We start from the raw sequence: 19,840 nt of genomic DNA, 5'->3' as shown, positions 1-19,840 counted from the left end.
TCTGTAAATATCAGAAAATACAGTAGTTTAACAAACCATTGCCATTTGCCATGTAGCTTAAATTTCCACTTAATGAAGTGAAGGATCAGTGCCTTCCTTGAGCTGCTATCTTGGAAACAAAGAGCCTCCTGAGCTCTTCAAAACAAATCCCACTGTTGAAGCTTATGACTTCTCTTTGTAGCTGGGCAAATACCACATGCTCTGGAGACATGTACCATCTTCAGGAGTTTTCAGTGAAGGAGTTGGATGCCCTGAGTCTGTGAATATGTCACCTGTGTCCTGTGGGGAATGTGGCACTGTTGCAGTTTTATCCAGGCACCTGCAATTTTTGTGTGTCTTCTGTTGCAAAATTGATTAGTTTGCAATGAGGATATAAAAAGAAGCAGTGAGCTGATGTACTGCAAGTGTTTAGGCCAACACACATAAGATATGCAGAACTACAACTGTCCATGTCTTGAAGCTAAATACGTATCAGCTTTTGTCCTTAGCAAGGAAAACTAGACCTGAGGTTATGGTTGCTTTCAGCTACTCTGAATTTGGCATTCCTACAAATGACAGCACTGGCTTTCATATTAGCTGGAGTGGGCAACTGACCTGGCTAAAAATTACCCTTCATCTTACAGCATGAAAAGAAATGCAGGCAGGAGGGAAGGAAGAGGCTCACCAAGGAGGGAAAAGAGGTGTCATTCCATCAGTTTAAAATAGTTTTGAAACTGCAGCTACAGAGTTTAAACGCAGATGCACTCCTTAAGGTATTGGCCAAAAGCAAAGGACACAGGAATCCGGGAAAGTCTCAGCCTTAAATCCTTCGTTTAAAGGTTGTCTGTGTTTAAAATTATACCTAGTAGTATTCTCACTCCCTAATTCTGGAAAGCCTCTCACAGGTTGGAGTCTGTAGGTCTGCGCTATAAATACCATCTCTGATCCCCAACTGTCTTTTTCAGTGACATGTAGCCTCTGCTGCAGGGAGCAGCTAGATCAATGTTGACAACCAGATAACAGCAGCACTGGAAGTGTGAAAAGGGAGGGTACCTTCCCAAAAGCTCTTAACCTGAGAAGTCCTGGGACAGCAAGCAGAAAGAATTTTCCCAGTATAGTCAGACCAACAGGTTGGCCACCTCAAAATGGTCCAGGGAAGCTCAAGCTTCCTTGACCTTCTTTTGTGAAAAGAGAGCAAGCAACAGTCTGCTGTGACCCTGGCCCTTGGGCTGAAGATGGTGGCAGAAGAATGCTGTCTCTAATCCCCTCCCTGGCTGCAGATCAACTTGGTGAAGTCTATTGCCCTTAATGTCTGCTAGCAACTGTTTGTACTGTTTCTATGCTGAAAACCTTTCTGGGGACTCTTAAGTGGATTTATTTTAGATGATGTGCATGTTGCTAGCAGGAGCCTACGTGCTGAATGCAGATGATGGAACGTGTCTTGCTCCAAAGATCACATTGCAGTTGTTTCCCTGACTTAAAGCAAACAAGCAAAAAGGCAAACTAATGGAAAACTGGTGCCTTAAGGATCTGTGCAAAGTGATTTCTTTAGTTTAAGAGCCCAGTAAAATTCTGTAGTCTGGTGCTGTGGTCAAGAATTAATAGAGGCCTGAAATACCTGACACTGAATTCTCCTTGTCTCTGCATTCCTCCCTGCTCCTGGATTAAAGCCACTTGCTTCCTGCTTGGCATGGTACTTTCCAATTGTAAACCATTTCCTCTTAAATGTCCAGAGGTCTAATGATACTATTGTAAACCTGTTAAAATTAATGCTGCAGAGGAAACAGCTTAGTTAATTGCTTATGGAAAATACAGAGATAGACTGAACTATCTGACTGAGGGACATCAAAACCATTAACTATTAACCTTCTGAAAGCTGAAAAACCTTGTGATATCACGTGCAAATCTGTCCCACAGCTTAGTAGGAGAATTACACATTCGTTCATAACTAACGGTCTAGAAAATTAATATTGCAATGCAAAAGCAATCCTCAGCTCTTTGGAGTGGTGTCCTTCTGTTAAAGTCCTCACTACTGCCAGGTATGTGTTTGTTTCTTCCTCCTCATCTTCATGTGGGAAGCACTATTACTTAAATGGCGAATGTCTGTTTTTCTTTGGAGCAATAGTGCACACTGATTTATTACTGCATTATGTGTGAAAGGGAGTTTTCAGGCTTTTCAATAAGGGGAGAGTATTGAACTTGTAAATGTGTGCATGCATCCAAGTGTGTACTGAGTTCAGCTCAGCTTTTTTCAGTTCATTCTGTTATGCTTTTTCATTACCTCAGCTTTTCTTCTTTGAACTATAGTAGTGCTCATGAAGAATTTAGGACCAAGCTTGTGTTACCCCATAAGGCCAATGGTAAACATAATGCTTTTCCCCCTTCACCTTTGTCTTTTTTTGTAGTCATAATGTTGGTATTATTTGGTCTCCTTTTACTGCTAAAGAGATGTTACTTGACTTCATATGTTGCAACGTGGCATTGGTGTGTTGGGAGGCATGTTGGACTGAATGCTAGATTGTGACACTTACCCTTGCACCTGTTGTAGGACAACAAATTTCAGGCCTTAAACTGATAGCCCAGGCTGCTGATGCTCTTGTTGCTTGCCATTTATAACTGTTGGGTTGGATGGGTGCTGTGTAACTTGGCTGCACAGCCAACAAATCCTATGGGCGTTATCAGAAGTTCCTGAATATTTCTCATATCTTTTCTTAATGAAAGCTGCCTTGCTGCTGTTGTCCTTTGAATACCATTTCTAGTTTGGTTGGAAAGAGGCTTGCTGGTTTTTCCAAAACCAATCCTAACTTTACCACTCCTGCCTAGCAACGGCATTAGGGATCTTAGAGCTAATACCTGCTGTTGGCTAAATTACCTAAATTGTCAGTAGGTCATTGAATTGTTATCTTTCCATTCAAGCCCTGATATAATGAAGTTATAGAGGTTCCTGTGAAGCTGCTTGGTGTGTGCCTTCAAGGGGAAGCTGCAGGCCTGACTTGCGGGTAATGGGCACAAGAAGATGCAGCACAATAAAAAGCTCAAGTGTCAGTGAGACATAGGCTTACTGTGCAGGCAGCACCCCGTTTTTGGCTGACTGCAGGAGGGTTCCAAGGTCATTTTGGCAACTAAAGAGAGCTGAACTGTGAAGCAGGTCTGTTTCCTTGGCCAGCAGTGCATAGATCAGGAATGCTGGTCAGTGGTTTTTTCGTTTTAACCTTCCTGTCCTTCCTATCCGCTCCTGTTCTGCAGCCCACAGCAGTGAATAGGACCATGCTATAAATGCTCTCTGCCTTTCAAGCCTGGTTTTCAGACCAAAGCTGGCAGACCTGCTAGATAAGAAGTGTGACGTTTATGTATTAATTTCTGGAGTTACAGGGATCAGCCACAAAGTATTAGCACCACTATACAGTGTCCTCTGTTATTTAAAAGGGAGGATAGTTGATAGGTTCAGTTATTTGAGGTTTCAAGTAATCCAGGGCAATTTTCAGTGTAATTAATACATGTCAGGAATTTGACCCTTGTGGGGATAACACAAAGTTCCAGATAACTGAGGTGATATTGTAAATAAGTTGTGAAAATTGTGCCAGCAGACTGTCTGCACAGGTCAGCAGCACCAGCTAATAAAATATCTCAACTTTTGATCTAGAAAAATATTTCATGCAACTTTCCCTTGACAGAAGCAGAAAAAAAAAACCTTGTTTTTTTACAATTCCTGGATGTTTTCTTTCATTAAGTTTCTCCTGTTACCCCTGAGGGGGTCAGATCGTAGTTGCTTCTTAAACTACAGCAACTGCATGAAAAGGAAAACTTGAAGTGTTCTGAGAATGCCACATGCACCAGACACAGACACAGACACTGTTCTGCTGTACTGTTTGTTTCTTTTCAAAGGAAATACAAGCCAATTAAAAAATGAGTAACTCCTACTACAGTCTTGATACTGTATATTGGAAACAATGTATTTTCTGATATTTCAGAAAACAAATTATGAACAAATACAGGAATTGCATCAATCATTGGCAAAACTAGTTGCAAACTGGTAAATAAAACAGGATGGTTCCCAGGGAGTGCTGTCAGAACTCTTACAAAAGCCTCCAAAGAGGTAAAGAGAAATAAGTAAATAAGTAAATGTTGTGGGCCAAAAGAACACATAAAGTTTGTAACTAAATTCAGTGTTTAGTGACAGACTAATATAAAAAAGTAACATGACATTAAGTTTGTCACAGGAGGCTGTTTTGTTTTGCTCTGTATGTTTTGAGAAGTCAGGCTAGATTGGTCTTCTCCCTTAGTGCACATGCCTGTATTTTATTTTTACACTGCTGGATAGTGACTGGGTGGAATCTGATATGTCAGTGGCCTAGAATTTTAGACAAGGAAGAAGCAAGATAATTGCATCCTTTTGGACAACTGGTGCAGTCCAACAAAAAATTGAGTAAGCAAGGTATTAGCAGAATTATTTTAGAATTGGTGACAATATATCTTCAGCAACAATGCAACAGTTTTTCTTTGTTCTTTCATTCTATCTGAAACAATCCAAAGAGCAAAATTCAATCCAATATTATGATTAGTTTGAAGGGATTTTAGGAGCTGTATCTTCAGACCTGCCTGGCCTCCATTTTTGTGCATCTCAGGTCTTTGAATGACACAGTCAGCACTGACCAGAATCCGTTTTCCTGCAAAGCATCACCTTGCTGATATGAATCTTCTCTTCCCTGTTATGTTATATGACACCTCAAGTCGATTCAAGAGTTTGTAATTAAGAAAAAAACACTTAGATGCAGTAAAAAGAGACAGAAGAAAAAGGTACTTGTCAGCACAGTGGTATCAGTAAACTCAGTATCTATCTGCAAGGCATAACTACTGCAGAATTTTGGGGAGAATGATGGAATAGTTCTAATGAAATTTAGAGAAGCCCACTCACAAGCATGAGGACTGTATGTGAGAAAAACCAAAATCTGCCTAGAGTCAGCACGCATAGTATTAGAATAAGCTGGCTAGTTCCCAGGGGTTTTTGAGACCTTAAATGCTCTTTAGTCCTTACCCTCTGGTTGATCAGAGATTAATCACTTGCTTTTTTAAATACTATTACCCAATCTCTTGAGCCACTCAATCCCGATTAAAATTTACTTTCTAAATTATGATCCTAGAGAACTGAAACTCCTTGAATTCCAGACCTTTACATATTTTTTGAAGAACTGAGAATTCTTAGTGTTCTCACACTTGCATCAAAAATTCTTGCAGATAGTTTATATTCCCAAGAGTAGTTCACCTTGCTTATTCTTTTTCATTTGGCTGAAATTTGATGAGCAATACTAGAAATCCAGCACTTAAACCTTAATATGAATTACTATATAAGTAAATTACACACCAACAACTTAAAATATTGTGGTCAGTGTTCTCCATCACAACTTCCAACATAATTTATTCTCTTTTTAAAGCAGCATAGAAATATTCTTGTATATAACTTTGCAAGTTGGAGAAATAAAAATGCCAGACTGAGGATGGGAAGTAAGTAAGAGGAAAAACAGTCAACTACTCTATTCAGGATAATGGAAGGTGGAGTTTAGGATATGCCAGAGAATGCAGAACCCTGGATAACCTCTGAGGTGTGGCTGTGGGCAACTCACTGAACAGTCTACTTGGGTTTGGCAGCTCTCACCCTTGCTCAGGACAGCCACATCAGCTCTTGCAGGAGAGCAGCTTAATGCCAGTGCCTTTCCCATTTGAGGGCAAATGGCCCAAATGGCCTTAGCAGTGCAGCACAGCACATTTAGGGATTTCCAGGTAGCCAAAAAGCCCCAGAAAGTGGGTGCTGCTCAGGTGCTACCTGACTCCACGGTCTCTGCAGTCACAGGCATGCTGAAGCCTCTGTGCAGCTCTGGGCTGGCTGGCATGTACACAGGAGTGTGCAGAACATGTGTGGCCAGGGTCTGGTGCCTCCTGGGGGGGTGGGCTCCTGTGCTGCAGTTTGGGCAGTGTTCCTGCATCACCTAAGGTGATTGCATAGCTCTGTGGTCCCTGTATTGGGTGGGGCTACATCTGTTGACCTTGTAAACCCAAGGTAGGTCCTTGTAGGGTCCCCAGATTTAAGGATTGATTGGCTTCAGCAATCCAGTGCTGAGCATCAGCTGGGTCGGTGCATTGAAGCAAGGCAGTCCTGTGTCTGATGAATGTATTCCCCAGTCACTAGGAAGGGCAGTGTAAAAGTGCTTGCCAAAGCCAATAAGTCCTGCTGGTTTTTAGCATTTTGGGTAGCCATGTGTAACATTTGCATTTCCAGAAGTCTGCACCTATGGGAGTGGTTTGGAGACATGAGCTGGCTGGGGACTGGGATTCTGCAGTGCTTTAAATCAGCTAATTTGCTGGCAGCTTCTTATTGGTGCTGGAGCTAGTACAGCTGCTTTCATGGTTTTTGATGCCTGGCCTAATAATCTTGCTAGACTCTACTGGATCTGCTGTCTAGATATACCTCTCTCTAATCAACTCTGAGTCCTGGACCTTTGTTGGGGAAAGGAAAAAATTATATTTATGTTAAATTTACCATTTTCATTGATATAGTCTCATCAGCTAAGTTTTATTACATTTTTTATGTGGCTTTAAATTGAAACAGTTTTCAGAAGTAGCAGGTGAGGAGTTGGAATCTTGTTATTTGATGGTACCTGAACATCTCTGCTGGCCTTATTTGTGACTGTTGTGAGCAGGAGCCACTGGTTATACCCAGGTAAGCTGAATTGTAAGCATGATTGGCTTTTTTCTTCTAAGAAAAGTTTATCTCAGGTCTGGCAGTGACAGAGGATAGGGTATTAACTGAAGTTTTAAGAATAAATTATCATGATTTAAACAAATGATTTGTTTCTCTTCACCAACAAACAATACAAGCTATTTCTGCCATCTTCACTGCTTAGATCCTGTTTCTAAAGACCTGGTGTGATCCATGTGATGAGCACATCTTCCTACCCTTGTTGCTTTGTGTATTCTGAGGAGAGAGAGAGTGTTGCAGTAGTACACCTCTAATGTGTTGAAGAAAACTGAACAGCGGGGATATCAGTCCTGTAAGAGGACACATCCTTTCCCATCCTCTGTTCTGATGTCCAGAGGAACCAAAACAAAGACTTTGTGAAAGAGCTGGGAAAATGCTTTGCAATAGGAATGCACCATATTAAAGAAGACTTCTGTTCATTCTCTCTTGCTTTAATTATTGATTTTATTCCATTAATTTAAGGAAATTCTGCTTCTTAAATACATTGTATTATTGTACTACATTTTATTCATCCTGAAAGCTTATTCTTCACAACTGCAAATCACACTGGCCTCCAGATGTAATCCATGAATCCCTATTTCCACATGCCTCTTCAAAGGCATGCTTGCACAACCACTATAGACTTAGTGAACAGCAGCAATTTAAGTCATTTAAGTAGGCTATTCTGTGTAGTTAATCTAGGTTTGCAGTTACAATAGCTTTAGGAATAGTCATGCTATTTCTTGAATCTAGAGACTGCTTACTGATGGTTGAAAAGGAGTGGAAAAGAAATCACTGCCAGACTATTGGGTAGCTCATCTTGCCATGAATATTTACCCTAAAAAACCCACCAAAGCTGGAGCTATTCACTGGTAATTATGGCCATGCCATCTAGACACCAAATGTATGTTTTCATATCTGGGAAAGAAACAACAGATACATAGATATAATTTTGGAGTACTCAGTAATTCAAGCTGTTATACTGTATATGGTCAAAATCACAAATGGACACTGATCTACTGAGCATATTTTTTGCACAGATATTTTGATTGTCTGTAAAATTCACTTGCAAAAAATTGAAAATTATGCATTTTCTTCCCTTTCCTTTTCCTCACCAAAGTAATTCTAGACACCTAAATATGAAAGCTTTCTATTTATTTTTTTAGTGGAAGTAAAATCAACAAGGTAGGTTTTTAATGGGGAATGTGCTGGAACTTCATTCAGTAGAAATAGCCAGTTAAAAAAAATTGTGTTTTTTGGACTTGAACAGCTTCTCTTAGAAGTGTTTTAAAGTGACCCCAACCTGTACATTTAAGAAGTCCAGTATGTTTTATGTAATGTTGGCATGAAAATGCAAAGCTGTGAGTGGGGGGAAAACGTATGGCAGGTATCGTGTAACAGCAGCAAAAAGATTTCTGATGTTTATCAAACCTTGAACACCACAGATTAGTAAAACATATTCCTTGGCAATAAAGAGTAGATGTTTAATTTTAAAGGAGAAGTGGAATTTGTTGCTTTTTTTGCAGAGGTCATGAACTGACCAGGAATGAGTCCTCCTTGGCGGTTTCACTGTTTTGCTGTTTGCCTTGGGGAATAGAGATTTGGTCTGATTTTAACAGCTACTGCCAGGCCCCTGGCCCCCACAAGCAGCTTTCTTGCATCTTTTGAGGCCCACCTACAGCAGTTGTACTTGGATACAGGGATGAAGAGGCCCTCCAACAGCTCAGGATGCAAAGTGTCCTGATCCCTGGGGTGGATTGCTGTCTACTGAGAGAAGTTCAAATACTGACAAGTGTTACAATTTTCTGGCTTTAAATGGAAGATAGCTTTTCTTAATATACTAAGCAAAAGGGAACTTACCATGTAAAAGAAAAGGAACAAGAAAGTAAAGTCATGCTAGAAGTGAGTAGATACTGCAATTAGAAAAAATGTTATGAGGCTTCCAGCTGGTGGTCATACATTCAGTTTTAGAGGTTTGATTTCATAATGATTGTGATTTTAGGTACCAATTTCTTTTGTACCTTTACAGTTTCAGACCTTAAAAATAAACTTAAGAAAATATCAGCTGTTTTCTGGCCCTGAATGCTCAGCTGGCCCAATATAGCTGGATGTCACAAAACTTCAGATTATTTTAATCATGCACATATATTCATTAAAACCTTGTATTTGGGGGATTATACAATTGTGATGAAATCTGCTTCTGTGCCTGATGGGGAAGATACCTGATAAATTACATAGAGAAGGTAAGAATTGAGGCTATACCTCCAACACACTATTGTGTCTCTAATTAATCAGGTTCTTGTGTATCAGAAAAGCATTATGTATAATTCTTACTATTGCTCATTTCTGTTTCCTTTATTTTTTTGTCATTGCCATCTGCTTTGGATGTAGTGACAGTGAAAATATAAAAGCAGTCAGTAGTGATCACAGGTTGAGAAGTATTTTTATAGACAGTAATCTCTGAAGCTGCATGCAGATGCACTAATTATGCTTTGTGTTACCTGTACTGGTTTATAATAGATGATCCTGGTCAGATAATTAATATTACAATCAGACACACCTTTTCAGGTGGACAGGCTCGTGATGCATGGAATTTTTTCTCATTTTCTTCTCTGCTAGACCCACTCCATCTCAAAGGTTTTTTTGCAAGTTGAATCTGATGGGAGCTGGGTCCCTTGGCTAGTCCACACTGCTCTTCCTGGAAAACAAGGTTATTTTCTCTACAGTCAAGTCAAAATATAGAAAGCGGGTGTTGGGTATCAGTGCCCTGGGATATCAAATGTGATCAAAGGGATCTCATGAAGCTTGGACTCTGAGAGAGGCAGAGAAAAGAAGGCAGGTTATGTAAAAAAAAAAAAAAGGTATTATCTTGTGTAGACTTGCTAGTATAATTAAGGAAAACATGGAATAATCTTAGCACATATATTTGTTTTGCATAGGTAATCATCTTTACCACCAAAGTACCCCTCTTAGCAGAAACGCATAAATAGTTTTTTAAAAGCATTTGTTGTGCCATGGCTTAACACACAATTGCCCTGACAGCAGTCTGGAAAGGCACAGGTTTATTCAGCACTGCTTGGTTTAATTGATGACTATATGTAACACATGAAGGACTTGTGTTGGAGATTAAGCTATTTGTGGTGTTCCTTTGGACTACTCTAGGGCTTTACCTTTTGAGTATATTGCTCATGAGGTAATTCAACTTTATTTATCTATGTGTGGTTTTTTGGGTTTTTTTTTTTTGTTTTTTTTTTTTTTTAATGCAGAGTGATAAGCTTTAACACTATGTCTAGCAAAAAAATACTCTCCCATATTTAATGCTCAGGTTAATTTCTTTGGTGGTCTCCTTTACTTAAATTTTGTTTTCACAATATCTGGTGTAGTGGTTCTTAAGACTTAGAACTTTAGATTTAAAGTTTATGTGTTTTTGTTTTCTTTAAGCAGTTGGGATGGCTGTCTTTTAAGTACTTATAAATCCATAGTCAGACTCTGTACTTTCCTTGACACTTTGGGTTTATTCAAACAAATAAACCAAACTTAGGAAAGAGCATGTCTCCTAAACTTAGTTGTGAATTTCTTGCCCATTTTTATATTTTGTTGTAGGCCTCATTTGTGGGGACAACAGCTGCAGGGATGTGCTGAGAAAGGAAAGTGTCCAGTTTCCCCAGAGGATGTTCTGACAGAACATTGTGGCACTAGTTGTGGTTTCAGGGTTGAAACTCTAGAGATCTGTGTTTAGGTTAGCCATATTCCTGCACTCATAATGTGAGTGCAAATAAAGGTCAAATTTGTCTTCAGGACCCTTCTTCCTCTCCTTCAGACAGACAGCACAACTATTGCCAGGAGGATGGAGAAGTATCTGCCACAGATGGGAGCTCAGGTTGCCCTCAGACCATGATGTTGGGATGTTTCTTTCATTCTTGTCTCTTTTGTAGTTCTTTCCCTAACGCACTCAGTCAGAACTTTTCTATTGACCCACTTCATAGCAGCACCAAGAAGGCAGAGTGAGATAAGTAACAGTCCTTTCCATCACAGCAAAAGGAACCATGCCTTATGTTTTTGCTGGTTTTGTGTTTTTACCCATCTGGCTCTAGATTTTTAAGGTGAAGTCCCAGTGGCTTCTAGGAGTGCTTTGCTACAATTCACTGTATAAGAACTTGGCTTTAACCCTACTCTTTGTGAACTTTATTCCCAGGGAAAAAAAAAACCAAACCAAACCAAACAAACAAACAAACAAACAGACAAAAAAACAAAAAAAAACAAACAAAAAACAACAACAACAACAAAAAAAAACCAAAAAAAAAACCCAAAACACACACAAAAAAAACCAAACAAACAAAAAAAATAATAACAGGTGAAAGGTGGGTAACAGAAGAAGTCATAAAACTGAGACCAAATCCCTCACAAGCCAAGTGCTATCATCTGGTATTAAAAAGCTGAGAGTGTCAGCTGCAGAAAAAGTGTGAAAAGGAAACATTATCCTCTTCTTTGGCCATAGCGTGGCTGTTACCATAGACTGTGGCATCAGATAGGCACCCCATCTTCAGGACCTGGTAAAATCTAACATCTGTTTGACATCTGGCTGTTATTTCATCAGCATCAGAGCCAGTGAATAGCCTGGAAATGCTTTGGGTTTTTTTCCTGCCTGCCTATGTTCTGTCCTCAGTGCTGTAAACAAAGCCATCTTTAGGGTGTATCTTGGGTTTGGCAATTCTGAGGGAGTTCACATCATCTGATCATCATCTGCTCTCTCCCCCAAAGACATAGAAGTTGACTGAGATTCCATTTCTTTAAATATTTAATTCATGCCTTCAGGGATAATGACCTGATGTAGCAAGGGGTAATATCAGGACCTACTTCACTAGTGAAGTCATAGGGTCAGTCTTGTGCTCATGCTCTCTGCACCCCTCCCACCCTCCCGTGGTTTGCTTTTGCCTGTTGGGTTGAAGTCTGTTCTCTCCTTTGCTCAGCTTCCATTCACAGTATTGAAAAATTGTAAGTTTTTGTACAATCAATAGCAGCATCAAAGTTGTGAACTATCTTCTTGCTCTAGGCACTCGCAGGTTTTTACCCTAGTGAGCCTGGTTGGGAGCAGCAGGATCTAAGCACCTTGGCACTTCCAGCCAAGTTATCTTTGGAGTCAGGTACTGAGACACCCAAAAGGAGTTGGGGTTGTTTAGCCTGGAGAAGAGGAGGCTCAGGGTGGACCTCATTGCTCTCTACAAGTTCACGAAAAGAGGTTGTAGTGAGGTGGGGGTTGGTCTCTTCTGCTGTGCCTACAGTGGGAGGATTAAAGGACATGACTTTAACGTGAGACAGGGGAGATTCAGATTGGGTAATAGAAAAAAAAAATCACTTTAGGATGATCAGGTATTGGAATAGGTTGTCCATGGATGTGATGGAATTACATCCCTGAAGGTTTTCAAGAGGCATCTGGATCTGGCACTGGGTGATGTGGTTTAGTGGTTCAGGGATTACAGGGGCAGTGCTGGGAGTATGGTTGGACTGTATGATCTTGAAGATCTCTTCCAACCTTGATGACTTTATGATTCTATTATTTTCATCTTCAGGCATACTACCTGAAGGTCACTCAGAGCCACGTTTGGGGTTTCTGGTGTGTTTTGTGCAGTTGAAGTACAGTACCAACTGGCCCATTTCTTCACACCATTTTAAAGGTGTTTTTTGCCTTTCTGATAAGAAAGCCAGACTGTTATTGAAGGAGACACATATTTTCCTTCTTGACTGCCCAAAAAGAAGCAAAAGAAGGCTGGGCTTTCTTGGCAAAGGCAGCCTTCACCAGCTTCTCAGGGGCGCGCTGGAAGGCTCTATCTGTGGAACCGGGCAGTGCCGTGCCCGCCCGGTGAGCCCTGCTCCTCCTCATTCGATCTGATCATCGCGGTGCTTATTCTCCGGTCCTGCCTGTAGTCTTTGCGGCTCACCCGATGCACGCCCGGTGCTGTCGGTCCCCCCGGGCGGGGGCCGGGCAGCGCCGCTGCGCTGGCTGGAGGCCGCGGGCTGCGGCTCCCCCGGCCCCGCCGCGGGGTCGCGGCCCTGGGCAGGCGAGGATCGGTCCGGCTGACGGGCTGGTAAGTCCTGCTTCCCCTCCCTGCTCCCAGGGATCATCTCCTTCTGGGTTTTTTTTTTTTTTTTTTTTCCCACTAGCGTTTAATTTTAGTGAGTGAGGCTATTGTGTGCCAGAATTCTTGGGGGAATGTGAGCAGCCCTGTCTCCCCTTGCTGTTCCGAGAGGTGCCGTCAATTCTGGTGTGCTCTCAGCCTTCCTCTTCTGGAGGTTAACCATCCTCGGCTTCTAAGTGAATGTGTCCTAACTATGATCCATTTCCTTCCAAATCTACTGATTTGGAGTTTGCCACAGAAAACAATCTTTTACGACATGTTATTGTATATATACAGCAAAGCATATTGGATGAACAGTAAAACACACACACACACACACACACACACACACACACATCTATTGTTAAACATGTGTATATAGTTAAACATACACAGAAAAAGCATCTTGGAGAGTAACACATATATGCACATATGTATATATACCTGTATATATATATACATACACACACACACACACACATATATATGAAAAGTTCCCAGCCCTTCTTATAGAAGTTTTTTCCTGATGGACTTGAACTGAATATTTCAGTATTTCTATGAACCTGTGAATCAGGCAAGATCCACTACTTTTATATAGATAAATTATCACTACTACTTACTTACATAAAATAGAAAAATAAGGGAATTAGGAAGAAATGTTGAGAGCAAGCAAAAGGCTTTTGAGAGTCTATTGACAACTTGACAGCTTCTCAGAAAAGCAGTTTGGAATTTTGGGTTTTTTTTTTAAATTTTAGAGATCTTCTCATTTATTCTGGAGCCAGGAAAATATCAGCATTCCAGAAATTAAAAAGGCCACCTGTTTGTCTGCAGCTGTCCTGCAAAACAGAGCAGTGCTATGGGCAGCTAATAATATCTCCAGCTTACAGAAGTGGCATGTATTTGGCATTTTATTCAGTATTCTGGGCAGATATACAGCTTGGCTTGCTTTTATTTTCCCCAAGTTTATCTGAGTATCTCATCCAGGCCATGCAGTAGCACATCTGACAAACGATGGCTCCACAGTGCTAAGCTGTAGAATCGATTTGCAGTGCGAATACAGTGAGACTGTTTTGTATGTATTGTGGCAGATGAAAGCAATGGAAGTGGGCCAAATTCAAGCTGTTTGCCATTGCATCTGATCAGCAGATCCTATGGAGAGAATTTGCCTGCTGTGAATATTTGATTCTCGCTAGCTTGAACTATCTTGTGTGTTGGCAGTGCTACTGTGTGAATTTGCAGTGGCTTTCCAGGGTGTCTGTCCTACTCAACTGCCAATTTCTGGGGTTTTTTTTACAGGGTTCAGGATTTTGTGCTCCATTTAGTGCATGAGGAATATTGCTTAATGCTATACATTGAACATTTTTTTCATATTTATAACATACAGATTAAAACAATATATTAGAAGTGAGTAGTGTGTTATCTTTCCCTCTCCCTTACTCCCTCCATGCACCTTCATAAAGGTAACCTCTCTGCCACCTACTCTCTCTGCATTATCTTCAGATGATTGTCCTGGCAAGGTGAATTTGTAGTGGTGAGTCTGTCAGATTACACACCAGAAAGGATGAAAAGGTGATGGTGTTGAAATGCAGTTGTGAGCGGGAGCATTTTTCCCTTCCTTCCCATGCATCCTTCTGACTAAGTTCTCAGTGTGTCGGTGCTCTGCACCCTTATCCGTCCATGACCCTTCTTACTGGTTCATGGCTGGCTTGCCTAGGAGTTTGCAGTTTTGTGTTGGTTAATTTTTTGTTTCTGAAATTCAGTATAGTGAAATATTTACATTAATAATTTTTGGTTTTCGGTACTTACAAGTAAATGACATTGCTTGTAGTGCTGATGTAACAGTAACTGTCAGGACTCTGCTGAGGCAAGCAGAAGAGGGTTGGGATTTAACCTGTCAGTGTATCCTGTGTCTGTCCCCACACTGAAGCATTTATCTTCTCTGTACAGCCTATTTAGACTTTCTGTCATTTTATATATTAAGCATAGATAAAATTATATAGTTATCTGTGATATCTATAGATTACAGATTTATTACGTATAGATCTATATAAATATAGATATTTATGGACATAACATTTTATATTTTAAAATAATAGAGAAAATTTGCAAAATAAATTTAGGCTGTAACCTATCAGCTTTTTCTTCCTCTGTGTGTATGAAGGACAAAAGCCAGAAGAAGATTTTTGATTATACAGTGGTGTGGGATAAAACCAAGAGGAGCCAGCAAGAGACAGTTCCAGGTCCTCTGGGGCTGTAGGAAATGATGTGCTGACCAAGTGACCAATTCTCTGTCTACTCCAACACTGCAGCTGCAGAAAGTAATGGCTGAGAGAAAAGCAGTATCATCTTCATTTAATGTACTGAGGAAATTGTGTGATAGTGCCTCGTAGGAGCTGTCAGAGGGACCAAATTCTGGCCATGTGTCTTCTGAGAGCACTGTAAAAGATACCACTCTGTTAGCTGAGGCACAGCAGCTGGCCACCCTGAGATCCTTGCCACTGCAGTGTGACCCATTTGCATGACCTATTTAACTCTGCCAAGTTGTAAGGAGCTGGGCAGGCACATTAAATGTGTCTTTTCAGTCATCGATTTAAAGTAGGGATGGTTTTTATATATTGCTATTTGTAAACCTGTTTTTTCTGCTTTCTTCAGTTTCTTCAGCAATAACAAAGAGTTGTGTTTTAGTTGACTACAAAAAATGCATAATTGCAGCTAACAGACATTGAACAATAAATCCTCTTGAAAGATAAAAGCAACATTTTCTGAGAACTGAAGAAATCAGGACCTGGTCAATGCAAGGTGTAGTAATCCTGAGAGAGCTGGGTCTTAACTTCAAGACTCCTTTCTCCCTTTAGTGGCTTAGGAGTGCTTTTCTCCAGTGACTCAGTGGAACTAATAAATGTGAATTTCATCTGTACTAGAGCAAACCAGGAAAAGCTTCATTTTGCAGTAGTACGGGATACATTTTTTGGCTTGGGGTTAGACAGCCTAGGCAGGTGTCCTTGAGTAAATATATCACTTGAAAGTATTTTCTTTGTTGGATTTTTCTTCAATCCTTTTAAACAAGTGCCATTTTTAGGACCATTGGGAAATAAAAGCTATGCGATTTTTAACAAAAGCGGAAGCTTCTTTCAGGGCTCACTGATTGCATCTTGTTGGCACATGTGGTTATTTGTGCCCATATAAGATACCAGCTTTCTGAGGAATTGTTTGGGTGATAGTGTTAGTGACTGTTGGCAAACATTATTCATATGATGACCATCAAAATAAAGGCATGTAGCCAAACAGAAGTAGGTGACACTGTTTTTTTTTTTTTTTGAGAAGTAAGCATTTGTTCATCAGCAGAAGAACCAAGTTCCCAAACTATGTGGCTGCCAAATAACTGGTATTTTTGTTACTGCTTATCATAAACTCAGGCGTGAACTTCTGGCATAAAGATGGGTGCAATTAGTTATCTTCACCATTCGTCCTCCTCTGATTGTTTTCTAAGTCTGTTAGGTTACTATGACCTCCATGTCCAGTACATTTTTTGTTAAATTTGGAAATACTGTTAGGAACTTTTTTTGAATGCTTTTGCATTTTTATTTGATATATTAGATTTACACATTGCTCCACCAACCATTTGAGAGTGACCAGGACTGTCCTCCATCAAAGACTAAATGTAAGAGCTATTCATTTGGAAATTTCAAGAGTTATTCAGTTGGAAAAACAATAATGCAAACAGTAAGCCAGATGGAAAATTTTACAGGCATCTTTTCATGTCATGAATGATGCTGTCTCTCTGGGTTATGGGGCTCTCTGCTCTCTCAACTGCTGTTCCTTCTCCCCCTGGCTCCCCTCCAGAGCTGTTAAGTTTCAGCCAGGGAAGAAAGGGAGATTTGAACTCCTCTGAATTTCCAAGTCTCTGTTTTCTGTGGTGTGGCTGGCGAGCTTTGTGTGCGAGAGTGTTGGCATGCCGAGAGCCGCGGCGATTTGCATGCTGCTTGCAGAACAAACAGGGCTGCTCTCCCCGAGCCCCAAGGAAGGCTGGAGCAGATGTGGGGAGAGCCCTGCTCACCAATCCTGCTCTCTCATGCAGGGTAGGTAAAAGCTGAACACCGCCAGGCTCCTCTGCTTCCCAGTTTTTGTGAAAATGGGTCTCCACCACATGCTGTGGTTCTGTTCCTCTGTAACTCTTCATGTGGCAGCTTAGCTTTAGGTTTGAGTTAAGCCTCAAAGAATATCAAGCTGTACATTGTAAATTTACTTGTTCACTCATCTACCATTGCAGTTGCTGGTCTAGAAACATATATCTAAAAACCTGTTCTCTACTAGCTGCAAGATTTATCCATGTAAAACATACTCACTGGTTCTGTAACAGGGGAGTGGTGTACATGCATATGTATAAAACCTGTATTAACTGTATATGCACACATGCAGATTCAATCTCCTTGGTGCAAACTGAAGTGTCATCGCTTGGACTTGGTTTGAAAGAGACTTATATATGTTTTTACTTAGCCTTTCTTAGTTATTTTAATTTTTACACTTTGCAAAGAGTAAATCCTCCATAAGAAGTGTTACAAAATTGGGTGTTGTTTCTTCTTAGAGACAGTGGCCATATGAAGTGTAGCTTCAAGGTTTTTATTTCAGGAGAAAGCACCTTTTCTCAGTGGCTTCTGACTGGTTACATTTGGAGAGGCAAGAGAACAGTTGTGTTAACTGGCTTGCTCGGATCTGGCATGCAAAGTGTTTTCTGAACAAATTGTTTGCTTAAATGGTGGCAGGCTTTTAAAAATATCTAGTCTTCCTGCTCTCTTCAAAAATCTTACCTTTTCTACTCTGTAACATGCTGAGGTTGTGTGGCAACAGGTGGAAAAATCAGTGGGCCTTTTTCAGTTAAAAAAGTTGCCAACATCTGTGTTTGAAAAGAAGCAAGTCAACAAGCTTGTTGTAGTTGTATATCTTGGGGGGGGAAAAAAGAAAAGGAAGAAAGTTTCATATGTGTCTGGTTTTCAAACAAAATCCACCCTGACCTCTTAACTTATGTGACTGGAAATGTCTTTGGTTCTTCATTTAGCTAACGGTATGACTGTTCATGAGCAGTTACTGAATTAGGGATAAGTTGGTTTGGTAAGATTTTTTTTTTCCAGTTAAGGAGAGCTTAAAGTGTTGAGATTTAATGCTTTTTGTCTCTTTTCAGGATAATATCATATTATTCTTAAGAGGCTGCAAAGAACTGGGACTTAAAGAATCTCAGCTTTTTGATCCTGGTGATCTGCAGGACACATCAAACAGAGTAACCATCAAGTAAGTATAACAGCAGTTTGTGAGTAGCATGTTACAGCCTTGGGTGCATGTGATGCAATAGTAAATATTTAAGAATGAGCAAAAATGTTATAGAACTGTAATTAGTGTAAGGCAAATAGGAAGCAGAAATTTGGGAAACTTTCAGTGTTGGGATGAATGGATTGTTCTATTCAAAAGGTTTTGTCCCAGATACTTCAACCACAGCTCTGCAAAATAGGACAACACTTGGAGAATGCTCTCAGGCCCATGGTGTGACTCTTGGGGATGTCCTGTGCAGGCCTAGGAGATGGACTTGATGATCCTTGTGGGTCCCTTCCAACTCAGTTTATTCTGTGATTTTGTAAAAATACAGTCTTAGTTAGGCAGTGAGATTCTGAGGGGCTTAGGGGTTTTCCTAATCTAAACTGATGACATTCTTTTTTTGTCTGTCCAACTAATAAAATACTGTAGTCTGGGGGAAAAGAAGTCACAGTTCTGTCATGTCAGATTAAATTGTTCTGATGGTGAAATATAGGACATTTAGCGGCCTCTCAGATTCTATGACATGCAGGCATAGCATGGTCTCTTCACTTCCCTGCAAGAGCTATAGCTTGAGACACACAGTAATTGGACTGAGGAAGTCTGTGTGAACTGGAAATGCCACAATTTAGATAGTTTTTACCAAAACCATGCACCCACTACCACACAAATTGCACAGGCCCCCTACCTTTTAAAGGCAATATCACCCCACACTTTCATAAAATTAACAAAATTTATAATTGGTGTTTCTTAACTTCTAAATTAGTATTTAGAAAATTTCCTGAAAGTTTTGGGTCTATCATATCATATTAGAGTTATAACAGAAGTTATTCCTCCACAGACAAGCAAATGCTGCTGAGTTGATTGAATGGTCTAATTTAATTTGGCCAAAAAGATCACTAATGAAATCCTGATCAGACATATCCATTTTAGAAAAGTATATGGAAACCATTTACTAAATTTCAGTAGCTTTTCTTTTTTATTATTCCTTTCTGGCAATGGAAGCTGGGCAAGTTTTCATGGTTTCCCAGGCATTGTCTGGGAAAATTCAAAGGCTCTGAAAATCGAATTGGCCAGTGTCCTTTTTATAAGGTATACCATTTTTTGCTCCTTGCCAAGTGTCTGACTCTAACATGAGGTTCTTCTTGCCCTCTGCATGGCAGTGAGTGGAGACTATGTATTTCTTCTAAATCTGATAATACTTCAATGAAACAGGTTCTTCATGATGTCCTGTAAAATCATTACGATGATTGACTGGAGAGAGTTGCAAAACAATCCGTAATCTTCATATAAAACCCTAATCTCCGTATGAAAACAGAGAGGAGGAGGTTTTTTTTATAAAAAGCTTCATCTTTTGGGGTTGAGGATGGATGGAGTACCTTGGTGGAGTCAGGTTGAGAGGCTTTGACGAAGGTGGAGCTCGAAGCAGAGCTGTTCAGTATGTCACCAAGTTAAACCTGGCCCACAGAGCTGGCCAGGCCAATCTTAAACCTCACAGAGCTGGCCTGGCCCTCCACTGCATATGAGAGCTTCAGAGAAAGCCGCTGTAGAAATGAGCCAAATGTTTTCCTAGCACTGTCCAAGTTCATACTGAGTAACTGAGTTGAGGTGTACAAGCCAAGTCCATGACTGTTTTAGAGAAATATGTTGAAGGCTGTGTTCTGCTAGCTAGTTCCCAAAGCAAAAAGGTGATTTTTTTTCCCTCTTT

At 40.4% G+C, this 19,840-nt stretch overlaps 1 protein-coding gene across 1 annotated transcript in view; it reads left to right on the top strand.

Moving 5' to 3' along the window:
• The window catches only part of LIMCH1 (LIM and calponin homology domains 1), a 173,276-nt gene that overhangs the window by 82,674 nt on the left and 70,762 nt on the right, over positions 1-19,840 (top strand). The window contains 1 exon segment of the mRNA XM_053941015.1: positions 18,008-18,114. Coding sequence (XP_053796990.1) covers positions 18,008-18,114 — 107 coding nt within the window.

This window comes from Vidua chalybeata, chromosome 4 (genome assembly GCF_026979565.1).
Source record: "Vidua chalybeata isolate OUT-0048 chromosome 4, bVidCha1 merged haplotype, whole genome shotgun sequence".
Taxonomy (NCBI): Eukaryota; Metazoa; Chordata; class Aves; order Passeriformes; family Viduidae; genus Vidua; species Vidua chalybeata.
This window is presented reverse-complemented; position numbering and strand designations above follow the sequence as displayed.